We start from the raw sequence: 24,680 nt of genomic DNA on the forward strand, positions 1-24,680 counted from the left end.
TTGCTGTTTGTGTTTTTGCCCTTTACTTTAAAAAGTTGGTTTTTCTATTTTCTTATTATGTAATTTTGCTATCTTATACTTTATTTTTCTTCCTTTAGGATATGATTTCTCTCTCATCACATTCAATTTAGATCAATGCATACCATGGAAACAACGTAAAGGCTAACAGACTGCCTTCTGTGGAGGTGGGGGGAGGGAAGCAAGAATAGGAGTAAATTTGTAAAACTCAAAACAAATAAAATCTTTCATTGAAAAAAATAGGTTTTTAAAAATTGTAACCTTTTTTGGGGGACAGAATTGATAGGTTTTAATGATTCCTCCCTTACTTACCCCCCTTCCCTCCTCCCAACTAGAGTAACCCAGTAAATCCCTATTTTTAATCAGTATGCTGGTAGTTTAACCTATATTAGGGAACATGCTTTTTTTTTTTTTCCAAAAAAGCCAATTATTTTACAGCTTATTGCATTTGTCAGTGTTGATCAGAGAACTGTTCTTGCTCATATTGTTTAGATATTGAGTAACAAATTACTTTGTTTGCAAGGTGTCTTCTCAGTGGAACAGTTTTCATGTTGGTTTTGAATGTTTGAGAGACAAGGCACATAAACATGCCTCAAAGTGTCCCATTTCCTTGAAATAATTATCCCTATTGCTAGGGTGTTTACAGTCAATTTTGTGACTACCTCCACAAGCCTAGTGTCACTGTTCCTTTATGGTTTTCCCTTTCTGTCTGGCTCTTAATTTGTATTACTTTTCCTTCTCTCTTGCTGGATGAGTAGATATGACAGGAAGTTTTTAATTGTCCCAAACAATCTGGGTTTAGCAAACATCTTAATCCCAGTGCATGTAGAGAAAATAAGCAGTGCTTGTGACATAGCAAATTACCTCTGAAAAGAATAGAGCCATAGACAAGGGAGAAAGAGAAATAAGAGAAAAGAAAGGATTAAGAGATTGGAAAAATAAAAGAAGACTGATGAGAGTAAAAGAAGACAGATACATATGATACAGTATTCTGTACCATACCTCTTGTATTAGACTTATATTGGGAGCAATATCTTGCATCTAGACCCTTCTCTTGACTCTTTTAGGCCATCATTTCTTCCCTCTAAGGGTGTAATAATTTTTTTAACTGTTTTAATACTTGTAGCTTCTCTCTTACAGTACACCATTATCATCCTCATTATCACAGTATTCAGCACTTATATGACTGCTCAAGGTTTGCAAAATCCTTTGCAAATATCTCATTTTATCCTCCCAACAATCCTGGGAAGTAATTGCTATTATTATCCATATTTTACAGCTGAGGAAACTGAGGCAAATAGACATTAAATAATCTATCCAGAAAGTGTCTGAGACCAGATTTTAGCTTATATTTTCTTAACTTTCAGGCCCAGAGCTTTTTTCCCCCCCGAGACACCAGCTTACAGTTTCTACTCCACTGCTTGAGTAAACATGTCCCTTTTGCATTTAGAAATCTTCAGTGTCTCATAAAGTGAAGTATAAACTTTTGATCTTTCCATATTTTAAGATCTTTTATAATCTGACTTTATCCTACTTTTCTTAACTGATTTTATTTTTATACCGTTTAGTTCTCTATACTTTAACCAAATTATACAATTATCTTTCAACATTGTCCCATTCTCTCTGTTGACTTTGTGCCTTTGGTCATACTCTCCACTTTCTCTGGTGCTTTCTCTTGCTACCCCCATGACCTTTAAAATCTTTTTTTGAAAGATTCTGCCTCAGAAGATCTGCTCTCCATGATGCTTCAGAACAGTCACCTTCATCCTCACATACCCTTCCCCTCCCACTTTGAAAATCTTTCTTCATAAAATCCCCTGACTCCTTTGCCCATATCTTCTCCCTAGAATTACCTATTTAATGCTGTTTCATAGTTATGTACTTGTCTGTCATCCTTTATTTAAAAAGTATATGTAGAATATGTAAAAAATGAATACAACCATTAATTAGCAAACTTGTATTAAGACTTTCTATGTAACAGATTAACAACATTGTGAGTTGAACAACCTTGATGGATATAGCTCCTCTTGGCAGTTCATAGAACCAGGACAACCCTGTGTGATCTGTTATAAACAATGCTATCCAGATCCAAAGGAAGAAAAACCAAACCAAATCAAACCAAAAAAATCTACAGAATCTGAATGAACACTATGTTCATTTTTTAAAAATTTCCTCTTATATTTTTCTTTCCTATCTCATGGTTTTCTTTCTTATCCCTTTATTCTTATACCTTATACAGAAATGACTAGTCCAGAAACGTGTTAAACACAAATGTATATGTACAGTGTTCACCAGATTGTTCTCTGTTGAGGGGAGGGGGTAGAAATTACGTAACTTACAAATAAGCATATGCATATAACTTGTAATTAGAAAAATAAATACAATATCAGTAAAAAAAAAAACTTAACTTTGTATTATGCACAGTGTTAAGAGCAGGGATGCAAATAAGTCCCTACCCTCAAAGGAATAGGTTAAATTTGCATGTATGTATTGTTGTTTAAGCTGTATTTTTGGCCATATTCTTCTCTTACAGATGAGGAAACTGAGACAAACAAGGGTTAATAATGTGCCTAGGGTCATATAGGCAGTAGGTCTCTGAGGCCAGATTTGAGGCCAGGTCTGGAGTCAGACATTTTATATACTTCAGCATTTACGTGTGTGTGTGTGTGTGTGTGTGTGTGTGTGTGTGTGTGTGTGTGTGTGTTGTGTGTGTGTTGGGGGGTGTTTGTGTATGTATGTATGTATGTGAGTATACTCTCAATATAGTAGATATACACACTTATTTATATACACACTGCATATGTGTGTATATATGTACATATTTACTTACACATTTATAGTTATTAAATCTATACAATATGGATGAAATATAACCTTACAGTAGAAGTTTCTGTCAATTGGAGGAATTAGGAAAAGCTTTACATAGTTGCTTGAATTGAATCTGAAGAAAATCAGAAATTCCAGGAGGCAGAGGTAAGGAAAAAGACTAATTTTTTTCCTTGCCTTAAATTGAATGGTTGAAAACTTTTCTCCAGTGTTCTATCAACATTTCAAATGGGAAGGTTGTAAAGAGAAATGCCTAAAATGATCTTTTCAGCCCAGATAAAATTATTAGAAAAGCTGCAGGGAGAAGGTTGGGTAGTGATGGCCATCACCTGTGATTTATTTGTTAACTAAGGTCAAACTCTTCATGGAAATTCTTTGAAGGTTTTTTTTAAGCTATAAGACTCTTCATATAGTGCTAAGAATTATCCTGTAGAGAAGGATAGCATAGTAGATTTTCCTTTCATTACCCTGTGTCTTTCTGAATAGTCCATTTAAATATTAAGATTTTAAAGAAAGTCATGAATGCTCTGTGTGGGAGATGACATTTTGTAGCTTACATTTTTTTAAAGAAACTATTTGCTACTAATAGACTGCTTTGATTAGTGGTAAAGAGTACTGATTTGGAGACCGTTAAGTTCATATCTGCCTCTATAATTAGATAACTGTGTGATGATGGAAAAGTCTTAGATTCTTTGAGCCTCTATATGTTTATCAAACAGGTAGAATGCGTTTGAGAATTGTTTTATTGGAATATAGTTTCTTTTTTTTAATAAATATTTTTCCAATTACATCCAATGGTAATTTTACCTATCAGTTTTTTGCAAGGCTTTGAATTTTACAATTTTTCTTCCTCCTTTCTCTGCCCCTACCCTCTGACTGAATGTAATCTGATAAAATCTTTACTTTAGTAACCATGCTAAAACAGATTAAAATTGTGAGAGGAGAATCAGATCCAAATAGTAGGAAGCAAACATTAGAGATAACAAAATTTCATGATACATAATACAAAGGATAACGTTTAAAAGTTGAAGATATTGGGGCAGCTAGGTGGCGTAGTGGATAAAGCACCGGCCTTGGAATCAGGAGTACCTGGGTTCAAATCCAGTCGCAGACACTTAATAATTACCTAGCTGTATGGCCTTGGGCAAGCAACTTAACCCCATTTGCCTTGCAAAAACCTAAAAAAAAAAGTTGAAGATATTAAACTTTGATTTTCATTTAAATTTTACAGTTCCTTCTCTGGATAAAAATGGTATTTTCTATAACAAGTCCCTTAAAATTGTCTTTGATTATTGTACTGTTGAAATGAGCAAGTCCATCATGGTTGACCCCATCATGGCTGACCCCCATGTTGTTGCTAGTGTATATAATGTTCTTCCGGTTCTACTCATTTCACTCAGCATCAATTCATGCAAGTCTTTCTAGGCTTTTCTGAAATTCCATCCCTCATGATTTCTTATAGATGTTCTATAAGTGTTCCATCACATACATATATCATAATTTGTTCAACCATTCCCCAATTGATGGGTATCCCTTCAATTTCCAATTCTTTGCCACTACAAATACAGCTGCTATGAGTATTTTTAACCATTTTCATGATCTTTTCAGGGTATAGACCCAGTAAATGATATTGCTGAATCAAAGGGTTTGCGCATTTTTCTTGTCTTTTGAATGTAATTCCAAATTTCTCTCCAGAAAGGTTGGATCAGTTCACAACTCCACCCACAAGGCATTGGTGTCCCAATTTTCCCACATCCCCTTCAACATTGTTCATTATCTAGTCATATTGACCAATCTGAGAGGTAAGAAGTGGTACTTAAGAGATGCTTTAATTTGCATTTCTCTAATCAATAATAATTTAGAGCAGGGCTCTCCAAATTGCAGCTGGATTTTATATAGCCCCATATAGTTTCACTAAATGCTTTAGAAAACAATTCTAGCTACCGCAGAGCTCTTACTAAAATGGCAAATCAAAATATATTGTGTATTATTTCAGTAAAAACTTATAAGAGTAAGGTTAGACAGCTCTGATTTAGAGCAGTTTTTCATGACTATAGGATAGCTTTGAATTCTTTGTCTGACAATTACCTTTTTTTTATTTTTAGGTTTTTGATAGGCAGTGGGGTTAAGTGACTTGCCCAAGGCCACACAGCTAGGTAATTATTAAGTGTCTGAAGCCGGATTTGAATTCAGGTACTCCTGACTCCATGGCTGGTGCTCTATCGACTTTGCCACCTAGCTGTCCCCGACAATTGCCTTTTCATATCCTTTGACCATTTTCATTTTTTTTATGAATTTGACTCAGTTCTCCATATATTTTAGAAATGACTCATTTGTCAGAAACACTAATTGTAAAAATTGTTTCCCAATTTGCTACATTCCTTTTAATCTTGGTTGCAGTGGTTTTGTTTGTGCAAAACTTTTTAAATTAAAAAGAAATTAAGTGTAAAAATTATCCAGTTTATTTTTTTATAATGTTCTTTATCTCTTTGGTCATAAATTGCTCCCCTTTCCGTAGATCTTAAAGATAAACTATTCATTGTTCACCTAATTGAGTTAATATCTTTTATGTCTAAATCCTGTACCCATTTTGACTTTATTTTGATAGAGGGTGTGAGATATTGGTTTTTTCCCTAGTTTCTGCCATACTATCTTCCAGTTTTTATTGGGATGTAATTTTTTAGCAACCTTTCTTCATTAGATTTTTAGTGGAAATGTTTAAGTAGCTTAGTACATTGTTAAAGTGGCTTGGAATAAATAGTCCCTCTTAGCTTGATGTACCTAATTTTTATCTGACTTTTGTGACCCAAAGTTTCAAAAAAATTAGCTAGTGTGGTGAGCACATCTGTGATCATAGTCCTAGCTAGTTTTTCTAGGTTGACTATATGTCTGAAGGCATGATACTTTTTTATATCTTCTATTTACTTGACAGTCTGAAATTTAAAAATTCTTCCTATATAGCCAAAAATCACTGTGCCATATTTAATGCCTTTTATAGTCCTGAAAGACTGCTTATTTCCAACTTGTAATTTTCTAAAGCTTAGGTAAATTATCTTGAAAGAATATTGTGAACATTGGGATAGTCATAATCTCACTCCTTAATGTTTTTTAAAAAAATTGTCTTGTGTTTTAAGTGTATAAATAAGCCCATTTAATCTTGAAGGCCAATTTACTTTTTTTCAAGAGTTGCATTTAGCTGTCTTGAAGTTTTTTAAGATTGTGATACAGTCTGTATATTATAATAATAGTGATTTTAAAGAGTGAAACAGTGATATTGACTTCCTAGTCCTCTTTCCTCCTTGTCCTTAATCCTAGGTCAGTGATGCTCTTAGTTCTCTGAAACTTCTCTATCATCATTCTTATCCTATGGATTATCATATGGATAGTTTGAAATAGTTTTATCTCATACTAATCTGTAGTAAATAAAGAGTAAATATTTTGAAACACTCTTTTACCAGGATAAGTCTTATTCCTTTTTTGAGATGTAGCAAATCATTTACTGCAGGTTTCTAGGAATTGAACGGAAATAGGTCATTTAAAAAAAAGAAAAAAGACATTTAAAAAATCTCAAGAAGCTAGGTGGTGCAGTAGAACACCAGCTCTAGAGTCAGAAGAATCTGAGTTCAAATGTGATCTCAGACACTTAATAATTGCCTAGCTGTGTGGCCTTGGGCAAGTCACTTAACCCTTTTGCCCTAAATAAAAAAGTTAATTAAAACTTCAGTTATGTATTAAAGAATTGTAATTTTAAGTTTTGTGCAATTTTACATTAATGCTTTTTCTACCCTTTTGGTTTAAAAACAAAAAAATAAATATCAGTTCTTCTACATTAGTCAAGTTGAAAACAGGCAGATTTTATGAGAAGGTACCAGAGTTTCTCCTCCTTTCTTCTAAGTTGTTATATAGTCTGTTTGATGGGAGTAATTTTTTTTGGATAATGCAATAGATGGCAAAATTTCTTTCCTGGGATATAGTTTGTAAAAGTGCATATTACATATTTGTTTCCTTCCCACAGTTAATTCTTCAGAATATCATGAAACATTTTGTTACCATAAAACTATACCTTAGTGGCAAACTTACTCAGCTATCATGCATAAAGTTTTCAATGAATAAATGCTTATTGAAGTCCTTTTATTTATTAGGCAAAAAGTCTAATAATAGACAGAAATTGCAAAGATAATATTTTAACTGTAGGCAGTATGCTGATGATCAAAGTTGTCTAACCTAACTTTTTTTTTCTATTAAAGATTTTATTTACTTTGAGTTTTACAATTTCCCCCTCTAATCTTACTTCCCTCCCCCCACCCCCCACAGAAGACAATTTGTCACTCTTTACATTGTTTCCATGGTATACATTGATCCAAATTGAGTGTGATGAGAGAAATCATATCCTTAAGGAAGAAACATAAAGTATAAGAAATAACAAGATCAAGGGGCGGCTAGGTGGCGCAGTGGATAAAGCACCAGCCCTGGACTCAGGATTAACTGGGTTCAAATCCGGTCTCAGACACTTAATAATTACCGTAGCTGTGTGGCCTTGGGCAAGCCACTTAACCCCATTTGCCTTACAAAAAAACCTAAAAAAAAAAAAAATAACAAGATCGGACAATAAGATATCAGTTTTTTTTCCCTAAATTTAAGGTAATAGACCTTGCTTTGTTCAAACTCCACAGTTGTTTCTCTGTATACAGATGGTATTCTTCATTGAAAACAGCCCCAAATTGTCCCTAATTGTTGCACTGATGGAATGAGCAAGTCCATCAAGGTTGCTCATTGCCCCATGTTGCTTTTAGCCTGTACAGTGTTTTTTGGTTCTGCTCATCTCACTCAACATCAGTTCATGCAAATCCCTCCAGGCTTCTCTGAATTCTAGTAGAACAATAGTGTTCCATGCATAATATACCACAGTTTGCTAAGCCATTCTCCAATTGAAGGGCATTTACTCCATTTCCAATTCTTTGCCACCACAAGCACACTGCCATGAAAATTTTTGTACAAGTGATGTTTTTACCCTTTTTCATCATCTCTTCAGGGTATAGACCCAGTAGTCATTTTGCTGGATCAAAGGTTATGCACATTTTTGTTGCCCTTTGGTCATAGTTCCAAATTTCTCTCCAGAAAGGTTGGATAAGTTCACATCTCCACCAACAATGTAATAGTGTCCCAGATTTCCCACAACCCTTCCCACAATGATCATTGTCCTTTCTCGTCATATTGGACAGTCTGAGAGGTGTGAGGTGGTACCTCACGGAAGTTTTAATTTGCATTTCTCTAATAAGTAATGATTTAGAGCAATTTTTCATATGATTATGGATTGCTTTCATCTCCTCATTTGTAAATTGACTTTGCATATATTTTGACCATTTGTCAATTGGGGAATGGCTTTTTTTAAAAAAAAAATTGACTCAATTCTCTGTATATTTTAGAAATGAGTCCTTGGTCAGAAACATTAGTTGTAAAGATTGTTTCCCAGTTTACTACATTTCTTTTGATCTTGGTTACACTGGTTTTGTCTGTGCAAAAGCTTTTGAATTTAATGTAATCAAAATCATCTAGTTTGTTTTTAGTGATGTTCTCCATCTCTTCCTTAGTCATAAACTGCTTCCCTTTCCATAGATCTGACATTTAAACTACTCCTTGATCTTCTAGTTTGCTTATATTGTTTTTTTACCTTGAAATCCTGTATGCATTTTGATCTTATCTTGGTATAGGGTGCTCCCTGGTTCCATGATATTGGGGCAATTTTCCATCACTAGTTCTTTTATGAAGTCGAGGCTTTTTTTTCCTCTTAAATGTTTTCAGGAATTCCAAGAATTCTCTGGTTGCCCCTCCTTGATCTATTCTCGAGTCAGTGGTTTTGCTGATGAGATATTTTATATTTTCTTTCATTTTTTTCTATTTTTTGGTTTTGTTTAACTGTTTCTTGCTGTCTCATAAAGTCATTACTTTCCACAGACTCCATTCTTTTTTTTTTTTAGAGAGTTTTCTTCATTTACCTTTTGCAACTCTTTTTCCAATTGGTCAATTGTATTTTTGAACAGAGCTTTCCATTTACCAATTGAGTATCTGAGAAAATTATTCTTACTTTGTATTTGTCCAATTGATGATCTGATAGAGTTATCCTCATTTTGTATTTGTCCAATCATATTTTCAAGCGATTTGTTTTCTTGCTGCAAGGTGGTAACTGACTCTCCCATATTTTCCAATTGATTTTTAAACTCCTTTCTTATTTTTTCAAGGAAGTCTTTATGTGCTAGAGACTGGATCATATTCTCCTTAGAGGTTCTAGGGCTCTCTGAGTTAGGGTCTTTTCCTTCCAAGAATTTGTCTATGGATCCACTTTTCCGCTGACCTTTCTTCATTTTGCTAAGACCTTGAGTTGGCGAGGAGCTGGTTCACAGAAGTTTGGTGTTGGGATCCCTATAGGCCTTCCTTATTGAGTGTGAAATCTTCAGCTGGCCAGTAGGGGGTGCTAAAGGATTTTCTCACTGAGTGTAATTTCTCCAGCTGGCCAGTTGGGGGTGCTCATTGTTTTCTCTGGAGTGTCTGTGACCTTGATTGAGGCCTTCTCCCTTGGCTTGGAGGGAGTGATTGAAGCTGTTAAATACTTTTGTCTTCAATCAGTGGTGGGTTCTACCCTGGGGTTAGGTCATCCCCTTCCCCATTGTGAGCTGAGCTGGTTCTTCTGCTCACACACTTGTGCCTGGGGCAGAAGTAGTCTGTAATTGTGTTTGTTTTGGGAAGAGGGTTCAGCTGCAATGGAGGATTGGACTCAGGAGCCCAGGGGTGGTGTCCGCAGCTCTCCTGCACTGGAACTTTCCACCCAGCCCTGTCAGCAAGGTCTAGAGGGTCAGCACCAACACCAATGCCTCTGCTCCCTAGTTGACCCAAGCACCTATGGTTGGCCAGGCTCTAGACCTGCTGATGGAGCAGGTCCAGCTCTCAAGCTCCTGGTGCTCCAACCCTGCTAGTAATCAGGCTGATCCCTGGTGATAGGCTCTCTGTGCATGCACTCACCCGTGACCTTGGAAAACAAATCCAGAGGTAGATGTTATTTCTTCTGGCTTTTCTTCTTGGGCATGTTTTTACCAGTTTCTTGACTGTGGCAGATCCATTCATTTCTTTGAAATGTTGCCTTTGTTCTTTCCTCACGCTATATTTTACTTACTCTCTATGCTTTCCACCAAAATACAGAGATATACATGTTTAGTTGTTTTTAAGTCATATCTGACTCTTGATCTCATTTAGGATCTTTTGGGTAGAGATTTAGAGTAGTTGGTCATTTCCTTCTCCAACTTACTTTACAGATGAAGAGATGAGGAATACAGGATGAAATGACTTGCCCAGAGTCACACAATTAAGTGTATGACCAGATTTGAATTCAGGATGATGAATCTTCCTCACTCTAGACCCAGCTCTTTATCTGTGTACCACCTAGGTGCCACAGTTAATAGATAATAATGAATAATGTGAAACTTTACTGTATCATTTGTTTACAGATATGAAAGAACCAAACTGAGCAATAAGAAAGGACATCGACCATCTTTTGTGTTTATATCTTTAGTTTGAGTTTAATAATGCCTTTCACCTTTATGTAGAACTTTGCTAAGAAAAAGTTGCATTTTGACAATAACTTTTGACATGTTATTTGTTGGGGTCAAGTGAGACACTTGGATGAATGTTCTTATGCCATTATTCATAATCCTTTTTTCTTAGTTCTTCATATGAAATATCTTAAGTGTCACTGTAGGGTGTTTGAAGAACTGAAATTAGAGTAAGATGATGAGAGAGTATATCCTGCTTTAGAGACTTATTAACTGAGTGATAATTGTCAAATCATGTAACCCCATAGACCATCAATTTCATCAAATGCAAAAGTGAGATAATATTCATACTAAGGTGAGGGAACCTTCTAGTTCTTTTAAGATGAAGATACTTTTTGAGTCTTATAGTGTTATAAAATGTGAGTCCTTTTCAACATTATTTATGGTGATTTTGTTGTCATCTACTGGCCTTCAGATCACTTACTCTTTTTTTTTAAAGGATTTCAGAACCTGGTTCACAGTTCAGTTCTATAATCTCTTTTCCCTCGTTTTCCTAATTGGTGAATGCCAACATAATATAATATGATGTTTTATTTCCTTAGTTCTTTCTACTTCCATGACCTATATCTATAGATTGTATCTACCCATCCTAAGTGTGCACTTGGACTATTTGTGCCTGACCTGTGGTAGAGCATTCCAAGCTTGTATTGATCTGATAATCCACAGTTAGTCACACTGTAACTGGTCTCTAATATAGTGATGTCATTTTGGTCTACTTCGATAATGAAGGACCAGAACCAACCAACCAACCAACCACCCATATGGTTAGTTCAGTGGTATCAATTTCATAGTAATGGAGGTCAATAAGGATCCCTATGAGCCATATATTGACTTTGTTTTGAAATGTAGAGTTTTCTGTGTTTTATTATATTTTATTTACTTTGTTAAATATTTCCCGATTACATTTTAATCTTGTTCAGACCACATCCAGGAGTGTTGAGCACCACATGTAACCTGTCGGCTACATGTTTGACACCTTTTTTCCTAGACCTCACCATTCTACAAAATTTTACTGTCTTTAAGATCTTGAGACCTGAAATTTCCTTCTTTTATCATAACCTTTTCCCTCAGAGTTCTCTCTCTTTCTTTTCTCTTTGTATCTCTCAATCTCTCCCCCACTCTTGCTCAAATCCATTTTTAATTTTCGTGTGGCCTCTAAGCTTCTCTTTCTCCTACTTTATTACTTCCCTTCTGGGTTTAGTTTAATTCCTTTGGTCTTGATCCTATAATTATTAACCAGTTCATTAACAATGCCTTGTCTTTTTCCATCAAACCCCTTGCCCTTTTTTCCATTTGCTATTCATGCCAACCCTCAATCTTTGTTCACCTACAACATCTAACTTCTCTCTGGTCCCAGGTTATTAAACACTTTTGGAGTAAGTTACACATAATATAGTTTTATGTTTTCTGAGCTCAATTATATGTTTACTGTTATATTCATAATCCTTTTATTTATCTTTCAGTCTCTATGACACTGTCATGGTGAGGATATAGGAAAAAGTTTGAAACAGTTACCATGAGAGAGTGTCACAGAGTGAAAGATAAATAAAAGGATGCTACTATTAGATGGTATCTCATCCTGCTTGACTAAGGAATTAGGTACTACTTGTCCTGAGTTCTTTCACTCCCTTTCTCATTAAGTCCAAACCTGTATCTTATAGAATAAGTTGGTTTTTCTCTTTGTTATAACTAGCCTTTCCCATTACGTATTTGATTCAAGGTTGTCTTAATTATTCACTGTGTGAGTTCCTGTTCCCTAAAGGATTAAATGCAAACTATGTATCTTGATCCTAGTTTCCATATATTTTGCATAAGCCATTCCTCACACCAGAAAGCAGATCCTGATTCTTAGAATAATTTTCTTTTTTCTAAACTAAGTTGCCATTCTCTTCTCTGAGTTTTTTTGAACTCCAGGCTTTCTTGCCAACTACTGGTTGAACATTTCTTCTTAGATGAGCTGTTGAACATCTCAAGTCTTTATGTCCCAAATGAGCTCATTGTCTTCTTCCATACCTGGTTGAGATTCTTTAATTTATTCACCATTTGGGATCACTCAGATTTAATTGTTCCCTCTCCTTAATTCAATGTAAAGACATGTTGATGTTTTCACGTGTTTTCTTTTCTCTCTCCATACAACCAATACTTAACTTCAGGAAATCATTCTCTTTTGTCTGAATTGTATTTGCTTGTATTGTAATAGCCTTCTGTTAGGTTTTCTATCTCCCTTGAGAACCCCTTGAGATTTCTATCTCCTTCAGCTCTATATCATTTCCTTGTTCAAAAAAAAATTGTTGACTTTTAGGATTAAACAATTTATTCTTACATTTAAAGGTCTGCGTTTCCAGACTTATTACAGTTTTTTTTTTCCTGTTCTGTTCTCTGTTTCAGTCAGACTAGAATATTAGGTATTCTGCAAGCTTATTCTATCTCCTGCTTCCTTGTATTTGTATAAATTGTCATAAACTCTCCTCATCTCAATCTTTCAAATTATTTTTCTTCCTTTAGTTTCAGATGTTACATACTCTAGGAAACCTTTCCTGAACCTCTTAGTGTTTTCTTCCACAAATTTTCCTAGAACAACTTAATTTTTCTCCTTTTGCCAAATATAATCTTTATTTTTTATTATACTTCTCTGCGGATACTTTTATTGTTCTTGAAGGACAGGGATTATTTTATTTTTAGTGCCTAACATACTACCTTCCATGTTGTATGTACTTAAATATTTGAATTAAAGATGCTAGTTAGGCTTCAGTTTTTAAAATTACTGCCTTATTTTATCTTGGCTCCCTAGTGACCTAAGAGTTATCTCTATGTTAGACTGTAAGCTCCAGAAAAATCTTTTTTTTTTCTTTCACAGCTTAGGAGAAGGTGCTGCGTATTTAGGTAGTGGGTGAATAATTATTTTTGAGCCTTTGGTTTCTCAGTAATTTTTTTTTAGATTAATGTGACTAGAACTTGTTCTTGATTACAAATTGAAAGAAGAGGGTGATAATCTTGACTTTCTTTTTCAAATAGAATTTTTTTTGAAAATGTGTTTTGAAATTTCTGTTAGGTAGAATTACCTGTGATTCTTCATTACATATTCAGTAATGTTTGAATTTACTATAAAAATGAAATGAATTGAACTTTTTTTCTCTCTTTTGTTTCTCTTTTTGTTTTCTCTTTGTTTCTACCTGTTTAGATATAAGGAAGGTGGTGAGTCATTGTTAATTTTGCTCCCCTCTGAAGAAAAAGGAATGGTTTATCAGCTTTCTCAGAAGAAAGTCCCAGTGAAGGAAATCAAGTAAGAAATGTCTGTTTTTCCTTAATATTGAAATTAGAAAAACTGAAGGTGTGAAGCTATTATTACTATAATCATTTCATAATACTTCATTGTCATTTTTTTTCTGTTGTGTGTTTGGGAAAAAATTTTCTCCTTATATATTATCAGAAAGTAGAACAGAAAAAATTATACTTAGATTTCTGATGTGCTTGCTCCTTATTATTTGAGTAAAAGATTAAAACTATTGAGGGAAATGTGAGGCAGTCTGTTATTATTGTTAATAAGAGTATTGAACTTGGAGTCAGGAAGACCTAATTTAAATCAGATACTAGTTGTGTGACTCTGAGTCAGTCACTTAGCCCCTCAATCTCATTTTCCCTTTCTGTAAAATGAAGATAATACTTACAGTGTCTGCCTCACAGGATTCTTGTGAGACTTATGTGAGAAAATGTAAATTACTTTCTGTCCTTAAGTTCTTACATAAATGTCAATAGTTTTCATTGTCGTCATCTTCATTGACCCCATCATTCATCAGTGAATCTTCTGATTTGAATTATATATTGTACTATATATAATTCTACCTAAGCTTGTTTTCTCATCTATAAAATGGGTTAAATAGTAATAATGTTTTTGCTTAGCTTAAAAATTTGTGAACATCAGATGAAATAATTTAGTGAAAAACTCTTTGGAAGACAGTAAGCATGATAGAGTTATCCTGTGTGATTTTATGTTGCAGGGTTAAGAACTTGGGAGTGAGAGTCCTGAGATTGCCTTAAAGATCTTTCACTAATCAACTCTCTTGGGCAAATTACTTTATCATTCTGGTCATTTTTCAAATTAAGGAATTGAATGAAATGCTTTTGTGCCTTCCATCAATTCTCATATTTTTTGATTTATGTATTATTTTTGTTTTCCTACTGAAGAGGAGATAGTTATGTGAAAATTCTTAGAAAGATACAGTGTTACATAGATGTGGAATATGGTTTAGCTTCTGTACCACAACACCAACTACTTTTGGTCATTTTAAATAAAATGCCAAGAAAGTATCTTAAACTTAAGACTTCTAAAGCAGAACACCTTATCTCCCTGGCCCCAAAGCACACTCTTTTCTTAACTTTGCTGTTTCTTTCAAAGATGGTACCATTCTTCCTTCCATTCATTCAAATTCAAAACTTTGCAGTTACCTTCAATTTCTCCTTGAATTAGAAATTTTTCTCCTATACTTAGAAGCAGAATGATTATGGCAAGTCACTTAATGTCCCTGGGATTCTTTATATTCAACTGAGAGGGTTGGGCTTTGTGACCTTTAAGGTCACAAATACACATATCCATTCATTTGTCAGATTTTATTGCCACAACCTCTCTCCACTCACACTATGGTCAGTCTGTTTTTAGATCCTCTTCACATCTCATATGAAATTGTGTAATAACTGCCAAGGGTTCTTTCTTTGTCATGTCCCTTCTCCAACCCATCTTTCCTGTAGTTGCTAAAATGATATTCCTGATCTTCTCATGTTACTCTCCTATTCAGTATTTTTTCCTTCTATCTCCAGGATCAAATATAAATTGTTTTGTTTGATATGTAAAAAAACTCTTGAAAATATGAAACCAATCTGTATTTTGACTAACTTTATATTACTTCCCTTATGTTCTGAGTTTCTGCCAAATTGACCTTGTTTTTGTTTACTTATGGCATTCCATATTCTATCTCTGTGGTTTGTAGTCTGTCCTCAAAGCTCAGTTCATCCATCACATTCTGTTTGAAAATTTTTTGTTTCCCACATCTGTTAATGCTTTCTTTGCAAAATTACTTTGTTTTCATTTTTTATGTTTTTATATATGCTTATGTGTTTCCACCCAATAGAATGTAAATTTCTAAAGGTCAATTTGATATAGTAATAAATGCTTTTTACTTGATTGAGCTATTGAAAAATGATTTCAATTTTTTCAGAATTAAAGTAATGACATGGCTAGATTGCAAAGTGAATAGAATGCCTGGACTAAAGTCAGTAAGATTTGTGATCAAATTTGACTTAAGATACTTTCTAGCTTTGTGACCTTGGGCAAGTCACTTAACCTCTGGTTGCCTCAATTTCTCCATTTTTAAAATCGAGAAAATAATTGTAATTACCGCCCAGGGCTCTTGTGAGGATCAAATGAAATAAAAATTCTGAAGTATTTTGCACAGTGCCCTGGCACATAGTAAGCACTATAGAATTTTTTTTCCTTAGTTTTTTTGGCAAGGCAATGGGGTTAAGTGGCTTAGCCAAGGCCACACAGCTGGGTAATTATTAAGTGTCTGAACCTGGATTTGAACTCAGGTACTCCTGACTCCAGGGCCAGTGCTCTATCCACTGTGCCACCTAGCTGCCCCAGCGCTATAGAAATATTTACTATTATTATTATTTTTATTAAATATCATGTCCCCTGCAATTTATTCTAGTTCTCATCTTTTATAAACTTGAGAAGTAGTTAATACCAATTGTTATTTTCATCTCGAAACATCTTTATCTTCTTCAGAATGAGTCATGTTCTTGATAAAAAAAATGTCTCGTCTGTTTTTGTCTTTTATTACTTAGAATTAATCCAGAAAAATTTATAGATATTCAGAAGAAATTGGAAGCATTTTTGGCTCAAGATCAAGACCTAAAAGAACGGGCACAAAGAGTAAGTTATTTTTGAATAGCATAATTGTATTCAGATATTTTGAGTTTATGTGGTTGTATACTAATGCAAATGTTTGTTCTCTCAAAATATAAATTAAGGAATCAGTACCTTAGGAAATGGTAATTTTGGTTTTAGGGGCAGTGTTAATAATCTGTGGCACTTGCTCTGCATTGTGTTGAATTTTGTTTAAGGTAATATTCTTTCAATATAAAGGCTTTTTTGTAAGATTTGGAAACTACATGCTTAATTGTATATAAGGTAATTTATTTTGAAAGGTGGGAACCTTAATATAAGCCGGTCTCACTTGAATTGTGATCTCATGGAATAAATTCAGGGAAAACGTTTGTGTGTGTGTGTGTGTGTGTGTGTGTGTATGTGTGTGTATAAAAATAAAGTCTTAGAATCTTAGAGAGTTGTCTAGGGCGATGACTGATTAAGCTAAGTGTTATCTAATCAGGATGTGTCAAAGATTGAGTTTAAATTTCAGATCGCAGGCTAGTTATTGCAAGTTATTATATTATGATACTATAATATTTAGATAAGAGAGAAGAGAGTCATTAAAGCATAATGGAAAATTGTCCTTGGAATTAGGGAGACTTGGGTTTAAAACCCCTTGTGTTATATATATATATATATATATATATATATATATATATATATATATATATATATATATATACTGACTTTGTGATTTTGAGCAAGGCACCCAACTTCTTTTGTAACTATATAATACTATAATTTGTAGGATGCATACAGACTGCATTGATAGAGGGAATTACTCATAGAGACCTCCCTATATTGATGAAATCCCAGGTCTAGTTTCTTCCCCATTTATATATGCATATATTGAAGTATGCTGTTCCTTCTTTCTTCTGACACTGCTACCACCCTAGTATAGAACCTCATTACCTCATGCCTAGATTATCTGCCTAGGCCCTCATTACCTTATGCCTAGATTATCTGCCTTTCCCCTTAAGTCTATTTTTCTATTTAGCTGTCAAATTGATCTTCCTAAAATATCAATCTGATCAAGTTTTATCCCTATCTACCCCCCCCCCCCCATTCATTAAACTCTATTTCACCTTTAGGATTGAATGTATAATCTTATTTGGTGTTCAAAACCCTTCATGATCTACTTCTTTCCTATCTCCAGGCTTCTTATACCTTCCCTCCCTCCTCCTTTATGTGTTCTGTGATCCAATGATACTGGCTTCCTTGTTTTTCTTTGCATAGGACATTCCATCCCTAGACTCTAGGCATTTTCACTCGGTCATACCTATGCATATAAGAGAAATGTTATGAAGGTAAAATAGACAATAGATTGACTGGGGTACAAAGGAGTGATTGAATTAATAGTGACACTTAAGTTGTGAGCAGCCTAGTGATGGGTGAATGATGGTATCCTTAACAGTGTAGGAAAATTAAGAAGAGAGAGGAATTTGGGGAAAAGATAATGAATTCAGTTTTGGATGTAATGACTTTAAAATGTCCACAGAACAAGCATTTTGAGATGTCCAGTAGGCAGGTGGAGATGTGTGACTAGAAGTCAGGAGAAAGATTGGGATGGATCAATATATTTGATAATTATCTGCATAGAAATGATAATTGAATCCATGTTTGCTGATATGATCATTAAGTGAAATAGTATAGAGAAAGAGAGAAAAGAAGTGAAGGTTCTAACTTAAGCCCTGGGAGATACCCATGATTAGTGAATATGATTTGGATGAAGGTTTAGCAAAGAAGACTTAGAAGGAGTAGCCAGCCTAACAGGTGAACTCCTGGATTTTTCCATCATGCCCTAGGAACTGCTGTATCCTGCAAGATTACTCTCATCTGGTATTCTCACCTCATCTGTACCCTTTGGCTTTTGGGGATCCTTTGACTGGAGTAAAGAGCTGAGAGCTCCTCCCAGAACTTTCATTTTATGAGGGTTCCCAGACCAGTATGCTTTTCATTTCCCACCTTCCTGTTTTGGATTTCCTCTTTGGATTTCCCCATCATTCCTCTTTCACTAGATTATCCTTCACTTTGAGCTTCCTTTTCTGTGTAATCTTTCCTTATTAGATTGTAAAGTCCTTCAAGGCAAGGACTATCTTTAAATTTTTTATTTGTATCTTCACTGCTTAGCATAGCATAGTGCCTAACCAGACTGACTAAGAGGAAAACCAGGAGAAAATAGTGTTATGAAAACCTAGAAACAAAAGAATGTCAAAGAGAAGATGATGACTGACTGTGTCAAAGGCTACAGAAAGATGAAGGACAATGAGAAAATACCATTAGATTTGGCAATTAAGAGATCATTGGTAAGCTATGGGATGATAGCTAGTGGGGATGAGTGGATTAGATGAAGGCTTTTTGATTATGGGAGAAGCTTGGGTATGTTTGTAGGCAGTAGAAAAGCAACCAATAGTGAGAAATTGATGCTAAATGAGAGTGAGAATGAGAGAGGGGGCAATCTGCTAAAGAAGATGGGATGAAATGGGTTCCCTGGTGCATATTGAGTGATTTGCTTTGGCTTGTAGAAGGTTTACTTCATTGTATGAGACTGAGTGAAAGTGGAAAGTCAGAAGACATGAAAGGAGTTTAGGAGGGGAGAGAAGAGGAAAGTTTCAACTTTTCACATTGAAATATGGGACAGATTTTGCTGCCAAAAAGGTAGGGTGTAGAGGGGGATGAAATTTTGGAAGAGTTTCTTTAAAGAATGGGAAAGCGAGACAGAGAAATGTAAAAGGATTGCTTTACTCCAGTGAGCAGTCTATTGAGATGATGTAACAACTTTATAGTAGTTCCGGTCAGCAAGGTTTTCTGAGTTTTCTCCAGCTTTGGTTACTTATCATAGGAATGAAGGTGGTGAATGCAGAGGGCAGTCTAAGGCTGAAACTTTGGGGGGAAGATAGACAATAACTTGTTGTTTGTTGTTTGATCTTGAAGAAGACCATGATATCATAGAAGTGATGCTGTGACATACATATAAATTGGATTTGAATGAGGGGTGCTATTGTAAAAATTATCAGCCTCACTTTTTCCTCAGGAGTCATCTGAGTCCAGTGGTTAGATCTGAATCAGGATGACTGGAGATGATCCTGGATGTGAGGCACTCAGGATTAAGTGTTTGCCCAGGATCTCACAGCTAGTAAGTATTAAGTGCTTGAGGCTGAATTTGAATTCAGGTTCTCCTGACTCCAAGGCTGCTACTCTATATATTGCACCACCTACCTTAAAATAACATAAGGGGACAATGGATTCAAGAATTAAACTGACTCACTGTTCAAGACTGGTCAAGATAAGGAAGGAAGGAAAATATAGCCTGAGTAGAAGTGATTGATAAGCCTGGGAAAAAAAACTAAAAATTTTGGGCAGCAGGTTGAGTTGAAGAAGAAGAAGGAGGAGAAGAAGAAGAAGATGATGATTATGTTAAAGAGGTGGAATGATGAGGTTTTGATTAGCTAAGCAAATTTCAGAGTTCATTAATAGGGAGTTGGAGAATTTGGGGATGCTGGCAAGACCAATGTATGATTATTTCTGTGTATAGCTGTGGTAAGGTCATGGGAAATGAGCCAGCTGAGGAACTGTGATATTACGATGTTAGAAGGAGTATTGTTATAGATTTTGAAGTCCTCTAGTAAAAGGCAGGAGTTGAAAAAGAAAAATTGAGCTAGTCACTGAGAAAAGAAAGGTAGTATCCTTGGAAGTCAGTTGGCAACAGCTACCAGAATTTTGACTGGTGGTAGAAATGGATTTAGTGAACCTCAAAGGAGGAGAAGTTACCCAAGTAAAGGAGGAAAAGGGAGAAACTGGAAGTAGCAGTGGAAAGCAAGGAGTATTAACTCCTCCACCTTTGGGGAGCAAGGGATGGTGCAAAGGCTGCTGGAAAGGGTGATTAGAAAGATTGTGTTATCAGGAGTTTATCACAGTGAGTTTTAAAAACTGAAAGGAGAAAGGAAATGATTTCAGTTAAGAGGTTATCCCCTTCCCTATCCTACCCTTTTGACAGAGAAACCTGGCTCATATTTCAGTGTGAAAGGCTGAAAGCTTCCTCTTCTCTCCCTTCTTCAACTCATCTCATGTCTTCTGGCCTCCACTTTTGCTCAGTCTCACATGAGATAGACCTACTAGCCAAATTAGTTACCTACTAAGCCTATGTTCTATATCTTGGGTATAGTTATTCTGATATGGCTTAGAATATGCCTTTGTCCCTCAGTTCCATTCTCTTTTTTTTCTTTTTCTTGAATATATGACTACATATGTGTCAAAGGTATACTTCAAGAAGGTATGAAAGCACAAGGCAACATTTTGTAAATATTTTATTTCACATAGAATGTTTTAAACACAGTTTACTAAAAGGGCTATTTTACAAAAGCATTTGATTTGTTAAAGCAAGACATTCAAAGAAGGCAATTCCTTTCAAGGAGGTATTTTCAGTGCATTTTGTTAAAATTTTTTGAGAATCCGTGATACATGTAACAACAGATAACTTTGTTCCTGATTATGAATATCATATCATAGTGGTGTAAGAAAGTAGGAGAAACATTTGGTTTTTCCTTTATTTTATAGGCATGTTTTCAATGCCTTTTTTATCTTTTATGATCCTTGACTGACTTTGTAGGGACAGTTCCATACTTTTTTGCTTTTGGTGTCATTTTTGTGATGGGAGCTCTATAGTCTCTGAGTAATTAAAAATGAATATCATACTGAGGGCAGCATAGAGGTTTATGGTAGGTATGAGCAGGGTTTAGCATGTAACTCTAACAAAGACCTTTGAAAAAGAAATAGAGTGAATATGTTATCAGGAAAATGTATGAATGTAAAAGACTCCTCATTTGGCAAGAATGAGGCATAACAGATGGATAGGCTAGTACTGAACTAGTATACTTAAAATGTTAGTAGAGAGAGAGGGTGTTCTGTGGGAAATAGGTAGACCCTATTAATTTTTTGACAACAATGGGGCTAAGTGATTTGCCTAAGGTCACATTGCTAAATAATTATTAAGTGTCTGAGGCCAGATTTGAACTCAGGTACTCCTTACTCCAGGGCTGGTGCTCTATTCACTGTGCCACCTAGCTGCCCCTTTATCAAACTTAATAGTTATTTTCTTTTTAATTATAAGGAATGACCATATTGATGAAATTACAAAATAATTTTACTTCTATCCTTTCAAGAACACTTTAAACTGAAGTGTAGGGTTTAATATAGTAATTTATTTCTATTTTTATTCTAGACTGAAGCTATCTTGCTTTTTTGTGCAGAAATAATTACTTATTCCTGGCAGAGACACAATGTACTTTACTGGACAAAGCAGAACTCTTCTACTTGCTTGAAGGCAGTGCCCAAGTTTTTTGTCATTTATCTTGGTAGTTCTTGTGGCTATTTCTCATGGGTAAGGCAAGCCTGGTTTGCTGCATGGGAAGATCCTAAATGCAGCTTTACTTATATTGAGCTGCCAAGTATGACTGTTTTTAATCAGCTGCCTTTTATTGGCTGTTAGAAGATAATTTCCATACCTTTATGCAAAGCTGTCTTCTCTGTATGGGTCTCTAGGAGTCTAGTTAAGTGTTAGGTCTTATCTGATTTAGTTTAATTACTTGCTTCCTTCCCCCTTTTCATTTATATTTTAGATATTGCTTTTTTACGTCCCTGTTATCATACTGTGACCCTCTAAGGGATGAAGCTTTATTTATTGCTACTTTATATATACCATTTCTCCTGGCTTGTATATCTGTCTGAAATGATTTGTCTTGTGGGGCAGCTAGGTGTAGTGAATAGAACACCAGGCCTGGGAGTCAGGAGGTCCTGAGTTCAAATCTGGTCTCATTCAAATCTGGTCTCAGATACTTAATAATTGCCTAGCTTTGTGACCTTGGGTAAGTCACTTAACCCCATTGCCCCTTAAATAAAAATTCTAAAAAAATAAATGATTTGTCTTGTAGTTTTGGACAAAATTCATTTTTTTGATTTGATTTCGTTTTTGTTTGTTCTTTTGTTCATTCATCAAACTCTTTCTTGAGTCAGCTCTGAGCAAGGGGCCCTAGTTAAGTTATCAATCTTTAGGAGTATAGAGTTTCTTTGATGGAGGTAACACAAAATCAGGAAACATTTATCACCCATCAGTTTGTAACAGATCTAGTGTTAGATTCTAAAGATAAAAGACAAAAAAAAGTAAAACAGTCCTTGCTTGTAAGGTTCTTATATTCTGTTTGGGGAGACAACATGTATACATGTAAGCAGATATAAAATCAATAACAATCACTTATATTTATATAGCCCTTTAAAGTTTTCAGAGTATTTTTCACAAATTATGTATTATTTTGTCCTCATAACCCTGAGATGTAAATGCTATTAATTATCTCCATTTTTCAGATGAATTAACTGAGGAAGATAGAAATTAAGTGATTCGACTAGCTATGTGACCATAGCTAATAAATTACCTAGAGAGGATTTGAACTTAGGTTCTTCGTGACTTTGGATCTAAACTATCTACTTCAACAACTAACTGCTTCTATTCAAGGTGCTGTTTTTGTGTGTGTGTGTGTAAGCACCTAGTAGTTGGGGGTAATTAAGCATTGAACATTTATTAAGCACTTATGTGCCAAGCGCTATGTTAAACTCTTGGGAGCTACACAAAGACACAAAAGACAACTCATGGAGTTGTCCTCATGGAGCTTACAATCTAATGGAGTAAATAAACTATATAAAGAGTAAATAGGAAGTAATTAACAGAGGAAGGTACTGGAGGTAAGAGGAAGTGGGGGGAAGGCTTTCAGTAAAAGAAATGATTTTAGTATAGGTCATGTTGGACCTATACTTTAGGAAACTCCTTTTAGTGGCTGAGTGGAGGATGAATTGGAAAAGGGAGAGACTTGGGGCAGGCTATTGCAGAGATCCAGTCAATAGGGACTTCTACTAGAATATGGCAGTATCAGAGGAGAGAAGGGGTCAGATATGAGAGATATTGCAAAGGTTAAATTGATAGTAAAGGCCTCAGGAAGTGGCATTTGAGTGGAACATTGAAGGAAATTAAGAATTCATAAAAGATAGGAATGAGAAAGCACTCCATTACAGACATGGGGGACAGCCTGTTCACACAGATATTAAATTAGGAGTTGGAACTTTATGTCTGAGTTTGGATGGACTGAAGAAAGTATGAAGAGGATAACACTATGGAAAGGCAAATTGGAACTAGGTTTTGAAAGTTGTTAGGTGAGATGTATACATAAAACAGCTTCTCTTCCCTTAAGTGGGAAATGCTAAATGTGACAGATAAGAGTTAAAAGGAGTTCAGAATGGGCAAAGAATACTTCCAGCTGATCTAGGAAGGCTTAATGGAAGTCTATTAGCATTAGGCCTGGAAGAATAAATTTGAATTCTGAAGGCAGAGGGGTGGGTGGGACATTCTAGGTAAGTAGAACAGCTTGAATAATAGGAGTACAGTCATTTTTCTGATTTATTTTGTAGATTCGGACCAAGGCTGCCAGCCCTGAATATATTATACTTGTCTAAGAGTAGACTTCCTAATATTTTTATTTTTAACTTAATATATTATTTACAGGACCTCCTTATTAGAAGATAATTAAAAGCAAGGGAAAAAAAGTTTATTGAAAGTGAATGTATTTAAAGTAAAAGGCAACAAGGAGTATATTCAGTGGCTAGAGTGCTGGACCTGGAGTCAGGAAGAATTCAAAAGTGGACCTCAGTTACTTACTAGCTTTGTAATGCAAGGCATATCATTTAACCTCAGTTTGCCTTAATCCTCTAGAGAAGGAAATAGCAAATTACTCTGTTTGTTTTGCGCCCCCCCCCCCCCCCCCCCCATGGACAACATAAAGAGTTAGATTTGAATAAACAACATATAAAATAGGAGACTAATGTTTCTTAATAATAGTATTATTAAGGTTCACAAAACCACTTTTCATTTCATGTGAGAATCATAAATGAAAAGTCTGATTGGGACTTTTATGTTGGAAAGTGAAATTAACCATACTGTGTATCCCTTTGATCCAGCAAAACTACTACTAGGCCTGTATTCCAAAGAGATCTTAAAAAAGGGAAAAGAAACCACATGTACAGAATATTTATAGTAACCCTTTTCATGGTGTCAAAATATTGGAAATTGAGGCTATGCCCATCATTTGAGAAATAACTGAACTTGTTGTGATATAAGATTGTAATGGCATGCTATTGTATTGTGCAATAAGAAATGATGAATAGTCAGATTTATGCAAAGAGAAATGAGTAGAACCAAGGAAACAGTGTACACAGTATCAGTAACACTGTGATGACCAATTATGAATAACTCTTCTCAGCAG

General features: G+C 35.1%; 1 protein-coding gene across 1 annotated transcript in view; it reads left to right on the top strand.

Annotated features, from left to right (window-relative positions):
- DDX10 (DEAD-box helicase 10) overlaps positions 1-24,680 on the top strand; it is a 325,417-nt gene that overhangs the window by 42,564 nt on the left and 258,173 nt on the right. The window contains exons 10-11 of the mRNA XM_074216635.1: positions 13,630-13,731; positions 16,290-16,377. Of these exons, the coding sequence (XP_074072736.1) occupies positions 13,630-13,731; positions 16,290-16,377 (190 nt within the window). The remainder of the gene's footprint in view (positions 1-13,629; positions 13,732-16,289; positions 16,378-24,680) is intronic.

Source organism: Macrotis lagotis, chromosome 1 (genome assembly GCF_037893015.1).
Source record: "Macrotis lagotis isolate mMagLag1 chromosome 1, bilby.v1.9.chrom.fasta, whole genome shotgun sequence".
Lineage (NCBI taxonomy): Eukaryota > Metazoa > Chordata > Mammalia > Peramelemorphia > Peramelidae > Macrotis > Macrotis lagotis.